The sequence below is a fragment of the Nicotiana tabacum genome, chromosome 7 (assembly GCF_000715075.1).
Source record: "Nicotiana tabacum cultivar K326 chromosome 7, ASM71507v2, whole genome shotgun sequence".
In the NCBI taxonomy this organism is placed as follows: Eukaryota; Viridiplantae; Streptophyta; class Magnoliopsida; order Solanales; family Solanaceae; genus Nicotiana; species Nicotiana tabacum.
In genome coordinates this window covers 161,657,333-161,675,246 of record NC_134086.1, presented here as the reverse complement: position 1 = coordinate 161,675,246, position 17,914 = coordinate 161,657,333, and the positions used below count along the sequence as shown (strand labels likewise).

At 34.2% G+C, this 17,914-nt stretch overlaps 2 protein-coding genes across 3 annotated transcripts; one reads left to right on the top strand and one right to left on the bottom strand.

Moving 5' to 3' along the window:
- Positions 1-2,579: 2,579 nt before the first annotated feature.
- LOC107829883 (zinc finger protein ZAT9-like) lies at positions 2,580-6,292 on the top strand. Of its 2 annotated transcripts, none has more exons than XM_075217957.1 (2): positions 2,580-3,835; positions 5,045-5,200. In XM_075217957.1, the coding sequence occupies exon 1, from the start codon at positions 2,829-2,831 to the stop codon at positions 3,825-3,827; it is 999 nt and encodes a 332-aa protein (XP_075074058.1). In that variant the 5' UTR covers positions 2,580-2,828; the 3' UTR covers positions 3,828-3,835; positions 5,045-5,200. The 2 variants fall into 2 exon arrangements, with proteins under 2 accessions (XP_075074058.1, XP_016512842.1); XM_016657356.2 differs by lacking the exon at positions 5,045-5,200 and adding an exon at positions 6,051-6,292 and having other exon boundaries at positions 2,581-3,835.
- A 9,905-nt stretch (positions 6,293-16,197) lies between these two features.
- On the bottom strand, positions 16,198-17,099 carry LOC142162392 (folylpolyglutamate synthase-like). The gene is made up of 2 exons (XM_075218741.1): positions 17,028-17,099; positions 16,198-16,809 (listed from the first exon to the last, which is right to left on the bottom strand). Exons 1-2 carry the CDS (start codon positions 17,097-17,099, stop codon positions 16,198-16,200), a joined length of 684 nt encoding a protein of 227 aa, XP_075074842.1.
- Between the last annotated feature and the right edge of the window lie 815 nt (positions 17,100-17,914).

Genomic DNA, 17,914 nt, shown 5'->3' with positions numbered 1-17,914 from the left:
GGAAAGACAAACCATCGCCATCTGACTTTTCGAAGATGATACTGTCTTTGAAGTCATCATATTGTTCGTGGGCGACCGTCCATTTTGAGTTTGTGCGTGGTGGTGAACTTCACATGGTTGATTGTCGAGTCGTCGCTGCCGCCAATGATCATCTGTATGGTACATGTTGCGACGGTGGCTTTGAAGGTCCTTGGGATGGGTCACATCCTCTGGTGAAGTCGGTCCTTCCTTTATCGCTGAGCGGTTTTTTCAGGTACCCCTGGTTCAACATCCTGACCACCTCTTGCCGTAGACATATGCAATCCTCAGTCTTATGTCCTCTTTCCTGATAGAATTCGTAGAGGACATTTGACTTTCTCGCGCTTGGGTCCGATTTCATTTTTTGTGGCCATTGCACCTTCGTGCCTAGCTTCTCTAGTGTGTACACTATCTCTGAAAGGGAAACACAAAAGTTATGAGCAGATAACAGTGGAGGCATACCTCTTTCTTTTCGAAGGGGTGCGATGTGTCGTAGCACGGCGTCCGTATGCCTTGGAGGAGGAGGGTTAGATGTTCTAACATATGGTTGATGCCTTTCTCGATTGAAACGCGGGGGTTGATCCATTCGCCCATCGTTACGCCGATCTTTACTTGCCTCGTTCTGGACTGACGTTAGTCGCTGAGTCGGGCCGTTTAGATCGTCTTCGTCTGCCTTTACCTCGGCGCAATAGGCATTGTGAATCTCTTCCCACGTGGTGGGGGGGTATTTCATGAGTCTGTTGAGCAATTATTTGGTTGCCTTTGATCCGTCCATGTTTAACCCATTTTGGAAGGCCGCTACCGCCATTCCTTCCGACACATTTGGAAGGCCCATCCTTATTCTGTTGGATCGGGCCAGGAAGTCTCGAAGTCCCTCACCCGTCATTTGCCTGATGGCGAAGATGTCATTGACCCTAGCTTCAGCCTTATTTGCCCTGCATGGGCGGTTGCGAATTTATCCACCATCTCCTCAAATGTTGATATCGATCGTGCTGGTAGCTGGGAGTATCATGTTAATGCTCCTCCTGTCAGAGTCTCACCAAATTTTTTCAGCAACACAGATGGCACTTATTCTTTTGACAGGTCACTGCCCTTCACCGCAGTGACATAATGGATTAGATGATCCTCTGGATTCGTGGTCCCATCATATATTCTCAAATATGGCGGCATTTTAAAGGTTTTTGGGATGGGGTGAGCAGCAGCTCCATCGTTGTATGGTTGTTCGACTAATCGGCCCACATCGCATTTTGGTAGTAGTTTAGGGTCGCCAGGTATTTTGTCAACTCTTTCCTGGTGCTCCTTTATTTGATCACGGGGTGCTTTGTTCTCGTTTTCCATCTCTTCCATTTTCTTTAGGATAGTCATGAGCGCATCGTCACTTGCGTCGATGACAGTGCGGGTGTTGCCCATTTGCGTAGCATCTGGCTCGCCGATGGTAGCTGCGATTTCTGTTGTTGGTAAGTTTTCGACATTTCCTTAAGGGGGTTTTTCGAGTATGTTGCTGAGAGAACTTGTCAACCACTCCTCTAGCAGCTTTTTGATTGCTGGTGGTGTTTCTCTCATCGTGGATGTGGAGGCTCCCCTTTTGTGCAAGACCGTCAGATCCTCGTGTGGAGAGGGTGAGATATCCCCCTCCGGTGTATCCCTTGGTGTTGTATTCTCGGTGTCTTCTCTACCGGCTTCGTTAAGGGAGCTTAGGAGGTTGTTTGAGACATCTGCTATCATCTTCAGCCTTGCTTCTTTCTCCGCCATTGTTGGTTTTTAGGGGGTTTGAAGAACGACAATCATTACTTTCGAGAACCTAGATGAGAACTATGATTTCGGCTATGGAAAGCCCCACAGACGGCGCCGAATTGTTTGACTCAATAGATTTTAAACTCTTTTTAAGCAAATCAATCGAAGATGAAGGGGTAAATTGTAGTCGAAGATAATAAACTCTAGGATGACAATAATGGAGAGGGAATGATGATAGAGACATGATAATAGTAGAGAGGGATGATAATAGTAGAAAGAGAGATGATAATTGTTCTGTCTGAAAAATCTCGTGTCCGTTTACAAGACTTAAGTCCCCCTTATATACCGAATCTAATGCCGATACGATAGTGCCTCTACTTCCACCTCAGGGTCGTACCCCTTTGTCGACCCGCAGGTTTTCGGTCATTTGTCATACTCATTATAGGCCGTGGTCGATCAAATTCGGACCCATACAATATTGATACCTGTAACTGTAACTGGGGCAATGACCTACTATAGTTGGTTAAGTTGGACTGAAATAAAAGAAATTACATAGACAATGTATATAAGTTAATTCGTATTGGAAAATAGATTGACTAGTAATTATTATTATTTTGTTTTTGTTATGTTAATAACGTAATTGGTGTATGTCGAAGCAAAAAGTATTTTTTGTGATAAATACATAGAAGGAACTGATTCATAAGGGCTGTTTGGGGAATGTAGAAATGGGATGGAAATAAATGCAAAAGTCGCATGTTACATGTCCTTACCATTCACTCTCTCTGCCTTCATGCATACGCTTTAATTGAACCCTTTTTCTTTTCCTCTCTATTAATTACCTTTTGCCGTTTTAAGAAACAAACATTACTCCTCCAATTGAATCCAAATCTAATTTATCAAATATTAAAAATCAGATTTTATATATAGTAGTCTTAAAAATATTTCCATTTGTATCTATCTGTTGGTGGAGGAATGCTTGTTACCTACTCCTTTATAGCTTCTCCACTCTCTACAAAACAGGCATAACACACACACAGTGCTAACAAAAAAGTAAAAGAAAATCTCTTCTCTGTGTGATGGAGAAACACAAATCATGTAAGCTTTGCTCAAGAAAGTTTGCTAATGGTAGAGCTTTAGGTGGACATATGAGATCTCATATGATGAATCTCTACATACAACAACAACAACAAAAAAATCACCAAATCAGTGATGAAACTGAGTCAATTCCATCATCTTCTTGGTCATCAGAAGAAGAAAATGGAGAAAAATCCAAAATCTTAAATCTTTCCGACTTCTCTGTAGAAGAAGCTGCTGATGACTCAGTTGTTCTTCCAGATAAAGAAAGTGAAACCGAGTCATCAAAAAACCCAACTCGTTCAAGAAGATCCAAAAGGGTCAGGAAATCAAGTATCATAAACCCCAATTTCGTGAAAGTTACAGAGTACAACTCATCATTGGTTGAAACAGAGCCAGTTAGTTCAATCTCAGAAACTTCACCTGAAGAAGATGTTGCACATTGTTTGATGATGTTATCGAGAGATAATTGGATTAAACAACAAGTTGATCACTACTCTGACGAAGAAGAAGAAGAAGAGTATAAAGAGGAAAATTCTGGAGTACAAGTTAAAGTAATTACCAAGAACAGAGGTAGAGGTAAGTATAGATGTGAAACATGTAACAAAAATTTTCGATCTTATCAAGCATTAGGAGGACACAGAGCAAGTCATAAGAAGATTAAAGTTTCAAATTATAATAATGAAGTGGTGGAAAATGTAGGAGTTATTGAAGAGAAAATACATGAATGTCCTATTTGTTACAGAGTTTTTTCATCAGGACAAGCTTTAGGTGGACATAAGAGATCACATGTTATTGGTGTTTCAACAGCAGCAGCAAATATTAGTGTTCCTGTTTTTATTCCAACTGCTGCAAAATTAGAATTTTCAAGAAATGGTGGAAGTTTAATAGATCTTAATCTTCCTCCTCCAATGGAAGAATTAGATGATGAGATTATTAGTCAAGTTGAGGTTTCTGCAGTTTCTGATGATGCTGAATTTGTCAACCCTATTAAGCACTGAATAGAAAGGTAAAGTTTTGATCTTTTATTTTTTCCTTTTTTGTCCTAAGGTTGTAGGAAAGGATTATGGATCTAAGTAAAATTTGCTTGGGAAAATTGGGTTAATTTTGCTCATTCAATACTTTTGACTGTAATTCATATTTACTGTTGAGAGTTTTCTGTTAATGTAACAGCTGACATTTACTGATAAAGGAGACTACCAGATCACTTTCTTCAGTTTAGTTAATGACTTTAAATTTATTTTCACATTCTTCTTTTTTTAGCTTACCTACAATGTGGACTTTAATTTTTTTTTAAAAAAAAACAGAAGCTACTGTAGTTAATGGTGCCTGTTTGAATTGCTGCTAATGGCCTAGTAGTGTTCCACCTGTTGAATTCAAGACAACCCCTTTTTTCTCTTTTTTTGTCTTCAATTTCTATTTTCTTTTTTCCTTCTAATTGCATTTTCTTTAAATATAACATAGTAGTAGTAATAAAATAGTTGGAGGTTTATATACTTATATATAAAGTACTAGGTAAATTCCACCTGTGTACTAGGAGAAACAGCAACAAATTCTTTTTTTCTTCTTCTCTGTGTCACTGTCTGACTTTCCAACACTTGTCTGATACACAATAGGTAGAACCTTACAGATCTGAAATACTTTTCTGAATACCCAATGGTTTGTATTTGACTCAAAGGAGCTGAAGTTTGTTTCTTTGACTTATATTACCTTATATACTATGTAAAAACCTTTTTAAAATATCAATCTTATTTAAAAGTTATAATGTTTATCTTACTTTCATGTTATTATTGATTTACTAAGGATGGTTATTAAATATTTAAACGTATAAAAGAATTCTTTTACACTATCAACTTATAGAATAAAGGAAAGTCTTGTGTACTAAGCTTCCGTTATGTACGGGATCGGGGGAAGTGCCGGACCACAAGGGTCGTCTATTGTACGCAACGTTACCTTATATTTCTGCAAGAGACTATTTTCACGGCTCGAACCCGTAACTTATAGGTCACAGAACAGCAACTTTATCAGTTACGTAAAAACTTTCCCTCTCATCGACATATAGAAGTTAAACTGAATAAATTTTGATTGAACTACCTTTTTTCCTTAAGGGGAATATCTGTGATAGAGGACAGAGAGAAAGTTAGAGAAAACCAATTGTGTTACTGAAAGAATATTGCTTGTTTGGTTTGGCATGACCCAAAGTATCTGGTTCATGCAGGTTTCCAGTGAGAGAAAGTACAAGGGTATTTTACGTGTAGAGAGCTTTATTATGTCACATTCATGAGAAGATAATAAATGGATGTGTTCCCTTTTCTTTGTTGGACAAAAACCTTTTTAATTATATGCATTTCTTTTTCATAAATATTTCTAGTTTATATCCCACATTATAGATGAAAAGATAAGCAAAAGTTGTATGAAGACTAAAGTTTCCTATCTGTAAAAGAGTCTCATTAATGGACATTAAGGTTTTAGTTTTGCATGTAGTAACTGAACAATAACTCTTGTAAAAACTGAATAATTTAAGAATTTAATGAATATACTTTTGATTATTTGTACTTATTTTCGATACTCATACTAAATTTGTTCCTGCATTATTCAAATCTTAAGAATATTTAATTGTTGGAGTCAGGGTGGGAGATAAGGATATAATAGTTTAGCGGACCATATTTACCTGAGTCCATTAAATACATGACAAATATCGTTTTACATGACACAATTTTCACCTCATTTTTATCACTAATTACGATAATTAATATACAATTTAATATAAACACTATACGTAATTAAGTTTTTTTCATGATTTGAGTGTCATTATTCTTATAACAAAAAAGGTCGTTTCAATTTATAATTCATACAAAGAAAGCATGGCCATTAGATTTGTCCCTAAGCATAAACTCAGGTAGGCAAATTTAACAGAATGAGAGCGAAAGAAGGTATGGGTAGGCATATATCGGGTAAAATCGATAACCCGAGCCGTTAATTATTTATTGGGCTATCAGTATTAGTTATTGGGTTAACGGTTTGGTAACGGATTAAAAAAAAATTATTGGATTATCGATTCGGACTCGGTTTGGCAATTCTATTATTGGGTAAAACCGATAATCCAATAAGGATTAACTAATTTACTAGGTTACCTTTAAGTATATACATACTAGGGTTTCATAATTCATAGTTCACTCTTTGATTTCCCTGTTCTTTCTTAGTTTTTCTGCCTCATGCCTCAGGCCCTTGTCAGCCCGTCAAGACTTAGGCTGGCTCAATCACATCACGCCATCACCAGTTAGCCCGTCAAGACTCAGGCCGGCGTCAGTCGCATTTCTCAGCTTTTTTCTTTCGCTCTTCAGTCGCATCTTCACCTCATTTCTCAGATCCATTAGATTCTTCAGTCGCATCGTCACTTCACTCTTCAGTGGCATTTCTCAGCCGCATTCTTCAGCTTCATCTTGATTTTTCGTGTAAGTTTTTAGTTGCTTCATCTTCATCTTATTCTTAGTTTGTTTGAAAGCATTCTGGCTCTGGATTTTTCTTAGTTTGTTTGAAAGCTGAAGTGAAATTTGTCGTGTGCTTTACTTGTTGAGCTGTTACAAAGTTATCTTGTGTCAGTTGTTATAACATTTGTATTTCATAACTAATAAACTTTTTAATCTATATACGTAATTCTGTACTAGAGTAAAAAAGTAGATATCAATGTACAAAGAGTTACTGCTAGTCGTTTGAACAAAGAAGATCTTAAGAACACTGATTTTACCGAAACTATTTTATACATTGCAAATCTTATAAAACTGTTTTAGCAAAACAGTTTTATACATTGCGTAACTATTTTAGTTGTTTTATCTTATCGGATAAATCGACAACCGAATCGATAATGATCGATAACCGATTAACCGATAACCGATAACCAATATCTTATCGGTTTGGTTATTGAGTTATGATATTTGTAAACCGATAATCGATAGGCAAAACCGATAATATTCATAACCGAACAGAACCGACCGATGTCCACCCCTAAAAGAAGGTGCCTTTCAAGTAACATTTTGGTCATTGGCATTTTTTAACTTTATGAATTATAACATTCTTGTAGCTCTCTACTGGGATTATTAAACAATTAATTACAAAAATTACAAATTAAAGTTAAAATATGTATTGTTTAGCCATGCTTAAGTTAGCAAAATAATATGTAACAATACATACAATGTTTGGAGCAAACTTTCCGTACCGATACAACTTACCTCAACAACAACAAAAAAGCACGATTAATCTGATACTTTAATTTGAATGTGTGGTTTAGATCACATCTGACAATCATAGTGTCATGTCGGATTATGTGTAGTGTCTCAAAATCGTGGATTTGGGTTGGAATTTGGATCAGCATGTCCAATTAAAAATAAAAGAAAAAGTGGCATTTGCAATATTGCATAGTTAAATTTGACCTTTCTTGGTTGCATAATATAGTTGTGAAACCTATCACGGTTTAACTTAAACAATACGAAGTCATAGCCACGTTAGTGATTTGAGTGCCACGAGTCACTTGGAAAAAGAAAATTAATTTGGTACCGATCATTGGAAGGTGGTTGATTATTTTGGAGATTTTAATTAGATTATTACCATAACTTTTTGAAGAAAAAAAAACATCCAACTTGCATATAAATGTCCTTTGTGTCTCATTCTTTTTCCTTCAGTCCATTCTTTTATGCTTCTGGTTGTAAACAAAGTCAACTTCCACCACTATAACCTCCATCAGAATCCCACTGTCAAATTTGTTTCTAATCATGTTATAGCACGTAATGAAACAGAACCAATCTTCAGCTTATATTTAGTAATAAAATTATATTTTACACAGGAACTTTTTTGAAACCTATAAATTTACGGATTGCTACAAAAAATAAATATGATTATGTTTCCATCTTCTCGTACTTTTAGATGAATGAATCATGAAAACACGACTGAAATAAATTTTAGATTTTAATAAGAAACTATTACAAAAATTAAGTACCTGAGTATATAACAATGTTTTCAGAAAGCAAAAGAGAAAGAGAGTTACATTATGATAGTAACCACAAAAGCTAATTGGTGAACCAAATGGATTGCCTATTTCTTTTCTTTCTTCCTTCCTTTCTCGGAAGTGAATGTTTAACAAGAATCAATAGATTCTTGGGTTCACATTGAAAAGTGGATAAGTCATCGTCAAGGATAACTCTTTGTCTTTTTAAATTGGTGTTTAAGAAAAAATTTCTTGACAATTTTTTCTACCTGCTTATCTTCAAATGGCGATCTATTAAAGAGCCACACAAACACAAAGACATTCGTAAGCAGACAGCTATTAAAGGTATTTAACTTATATTCCCTCTCGTGCACTTTAATTGTTTTTTTTTTGGTTATTTTCACATATATTAAAAAATTTAATTTTTATCAATAAGTAATAATCAAATTGACCATATTAAGCTTAATTTGTTCATTGAAAACATAACAAATACTCCTAAGCTCTTTACTCCAAGGGCAACTTTAGTAAAAAGAAATTAAATCCTTCTTGGTATTTGAAAAATCAAAGGAGTATTATGGACCACCAAAAAAGGGCCAAAAAATCAATTAAAGTGGATCGGAAGTAGTAATTTTTTTAGTCGACGTAATTTATTGCAAGAAATTACATTTTCTATCTTATTTTAGAGGTTTTAACTTATTAATTTAAGATGATCTGCTAGTTTTTTTTTTATTTCGTCAATAATTAGAAGTTAAAGTGATACTCCCTTTGGTCCATAATAAGTGACGAATTTATTTTTTTATTTTGTTCCAAAATAAGTGTCCATTTATATAATCAAGAAAAAATATAATTTATTTTTTCAAAATTACCTTTATGTACGTATCCCTAAAAATGTTTTTTACTCCTCATATTAACTATGCTGCAACATTTAATTAAGATTAATTTAGTCATACTAACTATTTTTGTCTAGAATTTAATATTTTCTTAATGGATATGGCCAAGATAAATTGGTCATCTATCGTGGATCGGAGCCCGGAGGGAGTAATTAAGACTAAAGCTTGGCTAGCTGGCCTTCCAAATGGTTGGGCATTGGCCCTCCATATTCCATAGATAGGCTTGTCATAAGTCGGTGGATTGGTCCTCTCTCTATGAGAGTGAGTGCAGAGTGCCCTTTTTCCACATTCTTAAATTAGGAAATTTTCATAAAACAATATCTTTTAGTAGTAATTAGTCATCTATAAATATCATTTGTTATATTACGGATTATAAATACATTTTATGTGGTTATAAAATGTATTTAAGCTATTGTATTCATGAATACAGTAGCAAAAATAGGCGTGAATCAGGAAAGTCAAGCTAATCAGTTGTTGTATTCGAGTGTATTCGACTGTATTCATGGCGTGAAACATGGGATTACGGCTGGACAAATTATTGTATTCGGCTGTATTCACGGCATGAAACAGGGGAATACATTGTTTTTAAACGGAAAGTGAATCAATTAACATAATAGACTCCTAATATAACTCAACAAACTCAATTATAACACACAAATTTTGTATTTTCCGTTATAAAAAAGATTCTCAACCGAAAAATACTCCAAAAATATAGCAATCTTCAGAAAAAATATATAATACATCTGAATACATAAATTATATTAATTTAAAAAAATATATGAATGCATTCATGACATATAACGAGACAGTAAATACAAATGAAATACATAGAATACAACGGGATACATTGAAATACAATTGGAAAAAAAGGCAGTGAATATAATGAAAATACATGGAATACAACGAGATACATTGAATTACAATGGAAAAAAAGACAATGAATACAATTAAATACATGAAAATACAGCATGATACGTTGAAAATACATTGAAATATATTAACAGAAATCTTCTTCTTCTTCGCGATTAATTGAATACCAGGGCTTCTATTTTGATTGAAAAGATTAGCCTTTTTTGTATTAGGCCACCGTCCGACGGGTTCCATTTTGAGAAAGTCTTCCAATGCTTTATGCATCCCTTGAAAACCTAAACCCAACTAAAAGAAAACATTGTTGAGCACATCCGCACAAAGGTAGTACTGTGTTTATATACTGCTATAGGTATATTTTCTCAATTAGAGAAGTCACCACTGGGACATTTTTGGGTTCAATTTGAGAAGAGAATATCTCCGGCGACGGAATTTTGACGAACGTGTGTACACGCAAATTTTCTTCCACCATTGTTACACTGGAACTGCTCTGAAACCCGATGCTTGTTTGAGACTGAGCCAAGCATAACGACAACTTTGAATTGGTGTGAGGAATTTTGAGATTGAGTATTGTGTTTTCAGGGAATGGGGGAAGAGAATGAGATGTATCAAAGTAGAGAGAGAAAGAAAATAGTGTAACTAAATAGTGTATTTAGTGGCTTAGGGCTAGGAGATAACTAAAATTAAATATTTTGCTATAAATCTTAAAAGGTATCTATAGAATATAATTTTTTTAAATGGTATTTATTTAAAATAAATAAGGTATTAACCTTTGTTATAGAAGATAAAAATTCCTTCTTAAATTATGGTGTGTATTGGTAGGGTCTTCATTTGTCAAGGTTTTGGGAAAAAAGAATTGACCCTTAATTTGCTAGCATGCAACTTGAAAAAGCCTGAAAAGGTGTGAGTCAATATTGTGATGGTTTATTTGGCATTACCTTTTGATTTATTCATCTTTCTTTTCTCTTCAATTCAAAGTTCTCACTACATGAGAGTCATCATTTTAGTATAGCCTTTCTCATTACTCCGAGAGTAGTCAATATATATAGTTCAAATTCCAAACTGTAATGGCGGCACTTAAATTATCACATTCAAACAAAAGGCTAGAAGAGATGAATCCATACAATTTTGACTATAATCACAGTGATCAATCACTAACAGAGACTTTATATTTTTAGTAACTTCCAAGTTATATACGTATGCAACCTTTGTCCTTCAAGAAAATGTATAAGGCTTTGATTTCTCTTGGTTGACCTGGTCCTTTATTTTGGTTTTCCTTTTGTCAGTCTGTGATGGACTGGCTTGGGCTTTCCTATGTAGTTTTAACTTTTGTACCGTAAAATTTTTATTATATTAGGTAGAATAGCCCAGGAGACACTTGTACTAGTTTCGGATTGTCATCCCAGTTCCTACACTTCATAAAATTTCATCCAGACACCTCAATGTAATTAAAACAAGACTTTTAAACCCTTCTGATTAAGGGTCACTTCTTTTTTCCCAAAATTTGAAAGCTTAGACCCCCCCCCCCCCCCCGCCTCTTCTCTTCTTCTTCTTCAAATCCCTTCCCCTTTCGTTAAATTGGGCGGAGTCAAAGCGAGCGAGGACAATAATAAACTCGGAGCAAGACATGGCTGTGGAAGATTTGGAGTCCCAGCAAGAAAAATGACACTTAGATTTTATCAGCACTTTATATTTCTAATTTCCTTACTATTATACGAAGTCTCATTTATGTTGTTTAATTAAAGTTGGTTGGTTCCCTATTTTGTTTTAAATGTTTAGATCCCCTCCCTTCCCCTTTTTCTTCATCCCTTCTTCGTTACATTTCCCCTTTTCTATGGCTTTTCGATTTTTTTCGATGGTCTAAGCTTTCAAATTTTTTCACAACCCTTTCAAATTAGGGTAGAGGAATAAGCCAAAATTCAAAAGAATTAATTCTCTGCTCATATATTTTTTATAAATAGATAATTTTCTTTAAAAGAGGAGTGAAGGAGGTGATGGTACTCATGATAGAGAAGCCATAGGGAGGAGGAGTTTTCTTTAATTTTAATTTTTTGCTTTTCTTTTTTTTTTATTTTTTATTTATAAAATTAAAATTTTGTTTAATAATAGTATTATTTTGGCATAGAATCTGATGTGGATGTTGATTTGTCATCCACGTCAAGCAAGTGAGCATTACAAGATTCCGAAGGGGTTTAAAGTCTTGTTTTGTTTACGTTGAGGTGTCTGGATGAAACTTTACGGAGTGCAGGGACCGGGATGACAATCCGGATCAAGCACAAGTGTCTCCTAGGCTATTCTGCCATTATATTATTATGTTACTTAAAAAATAGTTATAGGTAATTATTCAATTAATAGCCTAAAAGAATACAATAATTTAAATTGTGATAATAATATTAAAAAAAAAATTGCACGATCAGCTAAATCATTTCCTATGATGTGACTTTACAGTATCTTCTCGTCGTATACGTAGTGGGGGTGTTTTTATTAGGTAATTTCGTTGAAGTTTTGTTGGTGTTATCTACTAGGTAATTTCGTTGAAGTTTTGTTGGTGTTGCAGTCGACCATTTTCTGCCGAGTATTTTACAAAAAGAAATCAGTTTCTCTTCATCAAGTAGAAGAATGGAAGATTGGAGAGTTCCACCCCACTCCCACTTTTGGAACACAATAATTCTCTTTTCCAAGAGACGTTGTTCTTGAGAGTTCAGATTAAATAGCACAAACTTAAATGATGTTAAACTTTTGTGTAATGGATCAATGACTTCAAAATTTCTGTAAATGGCTAGCGAAAAATATAGGGTAAATTTCACAAATAGTCATATAATTATGACTTTTTTTTTCCACCAAAGTCATATAACTTTGTTTTCTCGTACAAAAATCATAAAACTTTCACTAACTCACACAAAAATCATAGTGGCCGGATATAAATTTTCCGGTAGTATTTTCTTATTTTACGTTTTTTATTTTTTATTCTCAGTCTAATAAATAATTACCCAATTAAAATAGAAGAAATATGAGTATAATTTTACCCGCTCGTAAAAATAATATCCGATAAAATATTATATATATATATATATGTGTGTGTGTGTGTATTATATACATATGTGTATATAATATCTAATAAATAATTTACCCAATTATATATGTGTGTGTATTATATAAATATATATTTTGGCTAGCAAATACAATTAGTTTCGACTGGATGGTTAATTTTATATTTTTTCCTTAAAAAGCCAGCTTAACGCAATACCCATATATGTGAATTAAAATAATACTAAGAGTGAATTCTTTCCCCTTAAAAAATTTAGTTCGGAATGCACGAGACTGACAAAAAAATAAAGAAATAAAAGGTATAATTAGAGAGCACTTGAAATTAAGATGCTATCAATTTAAATAAAAATCTTGAAAATAAAATAAAAGATAGAAGTGTCATGTTTTGAAGGATTTACTATTCACTTTTAGTATTATTGTAATTTATATGCATGAGTATTGGGTCGGGTGGGCCAGGTTAGGTTGTGTCATTTCTATTGTAATTAGATTATTATTTATTATTCTAAAAATAAAAAATAAAAAACAACAAAATAAGAAAATACTACTAAAAATTATATTTTTCGATCACTATGATTTTTGTGTGAATTAGTAAAACTTTTATGATTTTTGTCTTGAGAAAACATGGTTATGTGACTTTGATAAAAAAAAAGTCATAGTTATATAATTTTTGTGTGATAAAATAAAGTTATATGACTTTGATGAAAAAAAGTTATAATTATATGACTATTTGTGAAATTTACCCAAAAATATATTCATTGCTGGACGACTGACCCAAAATTAAATTTCGGAGGATGATCCACTTGTTTGGTAAAATTAATTTTTAGCTAAGAGCATGTTTTCTACGGATATTCGGGAAATTAATTTTCTAGTGATGTTAGCTAGGGAATTTTGTTGCAAATTAGCTAGAGTTTTTGTCTGGATAAATGCGTATTTCCTGTAGTGTGATTCCCTGTGTATAGCACATTTTTGCACAAGTAGGAACCAATTTTAACAAAAGCAACCTAGTGTAGCTTGCACGCATCTGTTGGGATCAAACACATTATAATTAGGGTTGTATATAAGTCGGGTTGCTTCGGATCAAACACATGTAAGGCTGTGTATAATAGACTTTTGTGGTCCGACCCTTTCCCAGACTTCGTGCATAGCGGAAGTTTAGTGCACCGCAGCACCGAGCTTTCCTTTTTTATAGGTCGGGTTGGTTCGAATTTTTCAATTACCAGATCAAATCAATGGTGTCAAATTTTTAAATCAATAAACCATACCAAATCAATAAAGCCGAATTTTACAATCTCGCTTTTTCTCGGGTTTTTCAGTTTTTTTTCGAGTTTTCGGATTTTTTCTCGCTAAAGTCTTCATAGCAGAAAATATGTAACTTGTGCTCCAATTATTTATTTAGTCCTAGTAGGATACAACTATATAATGTATTTTCCAAGAAAATAACACAATAATATGAGATGAGTTATAGCATTGTACTAAAATATTCAATAACAAAGATAATAAAATCGCATAAAAAATATTAATAATTAATATGCCATAATGATCATTAACATAATATAAAAATACTATATTGGTAATGCTAGAATAAGTGCATCTAATAAATACTAATTAATTACACAACTAAGCATAAAGAAAAAGATAAACTAGGTTATGTATTTTCATTATAAACTAATTCAAAACTAAAACATAGATATCCAACACTATTGTCATTCTTAATGTTGAATTGAATTTCCTTTATTAGCATTATTATTGATTTGAACTTTACTTGACTTACTACATTTATGGACTATAAAATTTATTGGACCATTCAAGAATGTTAAATCCAAACTTTAAATAATATGTTTAAAGATAAAACTGTGAAATAGTTTAAGAAATATTTACTATAAATTATATTACAGTAAATATTTATATGTATAAAATATTTTTAAAATTGTATAAACATAATATCGGGTTGGTTTGATTTCGGTTTGGCCGTTTTTTTGTTAAAATCAAATCAAACCAATTTTGATCAGGGTTTTTTTTTTCCAACACCAAACTAAATCAAACCAACCCACAATCGGATTTTATTCCCTGATTTGACTTGGATTATTAATTTGGTGCGATTTATCGATTTTCTTTATACACCCTAATTATAATTATGAAACTAACCTAATAAAGCAACGGTGTGAACTATCATATCTTAACAATTAGTACATGGATTGACCTCTTAATTTTTCACGTTTTCCTTTTGTTTCCAGGTGTATCTATTTTCTTTTTCAATTGCACCCAAAGCTGTAGTCCTATAATTAAATTGTATGGTTGTTTACTAGATTCGTTGTGTATTTGGTAGAAATGACACAAGAGGTAAATGCGTTTAGCTGATCATCTAGACTGTCCTTTTCTGGCATGGAAATTTTATAAGATGGAAATATGACAATTGTCAATAAATCTTTTCCCACTCAAATAGGATATGAATGGTGTTTAGGAATTAGTTAGTCCATTACTTGCCTTTTATGAGCCCTAATTAGCCAGCAATAACTAACTAAAAATAAAGGTGTGCGGCACTCCTACTTATGGTTGATTCATGTTCTATTTCTCTATCTTTTATTGTCACGATCCAGAATTTCCATCATCGGGACTGTGATGACGCATAACATCACACTTGTCAGGCAAACCAACATTAGAGTATTATTAACCAATTTCCTTTACGTTTCGATGATTAAAAATAAACAAGCTAAAACAAGTAGAAATAAATGCGAAAGCAAGTAGATAGCCTCTTTCTTTATATACTATTACCAATACTATTACTATTACTATTACTATCCAGAATCTGGTGTCACAATCCACGAACACACTAAGATTTGCTACAAACATTTGTTCGAAAGAAGATAAAACTGTTTATGAAGGGAAGTAAAAACAGTAAATGCAGGATCATTGTAAGCACGTGATTTTTGCCCTATATGAGAATTACTCCCAAAAATAAAAAAAAATAAAATGACTTTTTCTTTGGTGTGCAATTTTGTGATATTTTGAATAATTATTTGTATTTGTCTGTGCGTGTTTATTTGCTAAATTAATAAAAATACAAAAATATGTCGCATTTTGCATATAGGATTTAATTCCACAATTGTTAATAATTAGATGTGTTTTACAAAAATTAAAAAAATTACAAAAATAGGCATCGTTTGCATTTTTAGCATTTAATGTCCAAATATACAATTTTATGCTTAATTATTATTTAATTGTGCGTTAATTGATATTGGGAGTTAATTTGCGCTTTTATGACTTAATTTAGTTCTTAATAATAGTTTAAGTATTTTTATAATTTAGTTTTAGAAAATAAAAGAAGAAAAGAGAGCGAAAATATAAAGAAAGTAGGAATTTGGCCTCTTCTTCGATTTCAAGCCACAGGCCCAAAAAATGGCCCAACCTTCCCTATGACCCAGTGCATAACCCAACACCCCTATTATTGTACAAACAAAATAAAACAAAAAAAAAGTAAGAAAACCCTAAAAATGCCTAAAGCATCCCCCCCCCCCATTCTCCTTCTTCTTCCTCAAAACTCCAAAGCACAACCATGGCTGCCCTTGACCCCACAGGCACTATCCTTTAGGCATCATCAGAGTATATTTGGTCTGTATTCTTCACATCATTTCCTTTTTCCCCATGAACGAGGTTTTCCCATATTCTTTGTAGAGTCAACTGCCATGAGAGATCAACTTGAGTATCAGTTCGCATTGAGGTACCCACCTTGTAATATACTGATACGTTAGGTACAAAGAGTGCTTTCTGGAAGTGTACTTCATGATTAGCACACGCCCTCATCAGTCTTGGAAGAAGTAGTTGAGGATCCCTCACCGACATACAGTTGAAGAGTAAGAATTGAGTTGAACTTTTCTTGGATGCTTCATGATGGCCCATCTCTACTGAATCATGTGAAGCCCCCGATTCATTATGTCCTCGATTACTCCCATAGGAATTGTGCTTCTTGTAATCTCCTTGGATTGCCAGAGAAAACCATTTGGCACATACATCCATGCTTTCAGGACTATGAGCACCATCGAAGTAGAACACAAGGTCCCCTGAGCCTTCACTCTCTATAAGTTGGTCAGGCACAATTTGTGCACGGCCTTGTAAAGCAGTTGTTGCTAGCCCTTCAACAAATTGCTCGGGTAGATTTGTCATCTCTTTTAGGTAATTAATTTCAACATGGCCAGTTCTCTGTAGCCAAGTAGAGCATAATGCAACAAAAAATAAAACATTTGTTTGTCATGACCAAACGACCCCAAGAACCATCAACAAACAGTTCGTCATGACCAAACGACCCCAAGAACCATAGTTACTGTTGTCCGCGTAGCTGTCTCTGCGTCGTCACTTCATCTTCTTCGTCCTTCGTCAAGCTCGAGCTTGAGCTCGACATCCATGGCTGACCCCTTCACCTCGTTCCTGCTTCTGCTTGCAACGTCCATGGCTGCTCGAGTCGGAGCTCGACGAACAACTGCTTCTGCCATCGACGAGTTGCTACCTCGTTTCGTCTTCTTCAAAGCTCAAGCATCGACATAGCCAAGCTGCCTTCACGCCATTGACGCTGCTTCAAGCTCGAGTTTTCTGCTTGTTGCATCGACCACCTTCCTCCTCCTCGACGAATAGCTGCTCTTCATCCAGTTCGAACCAAACAGACCCATCATGCCACTGTTGTCATTACCCTCGTCGACCATTCGTTTCCATGGACAAACGACCTCCGTTACTGTTTCGTTCTCTTCGAGCTTGGACATCACCATGGCTAAGCTGTCTTCACACTACTGTTGCTGCCCTCATCTTCTTCGCGCGAACAAACCAAGCACACTTCCAGCTGTTGTATCTTCAGACGAAGCTGCTGCCACCTTTTCGTTCGGTCGAGTTTTAGTCGAGGTCGTCGAGCATCGTTTTGAGTTCGTTCAAGTTTACAAGAAAGGTGAGTTCGTCGTTGAGTTCGTCGTTGAGTCCGGACAGATTTATTCCCATGTTTGAGGTTCGTCGAAACAGTCCATACGATCGAATTCATCGTTGCTCATCTCCGGTTAGTAGATTTTTGAGCTTTATTTTTTTTTTCGTATTTTTGTTTTGATATTTTCGAATCTAAAATCGGCAAATGTTTGTTTTGTTTATCGTTTGAATTAATTTTTAGTTCATATTCATGTGTTGTTTGTTAAATTAATTTTTCAGATTTCAAATGAAAGATTAATTAATTGTTTTTCATGTTTATTTCATGTTTGTATTGTTGTTTAAGTGAATATTTGTTGGTTTAATGTTTGTTAGATTCAAATTGAAATTTAATTAATTATTT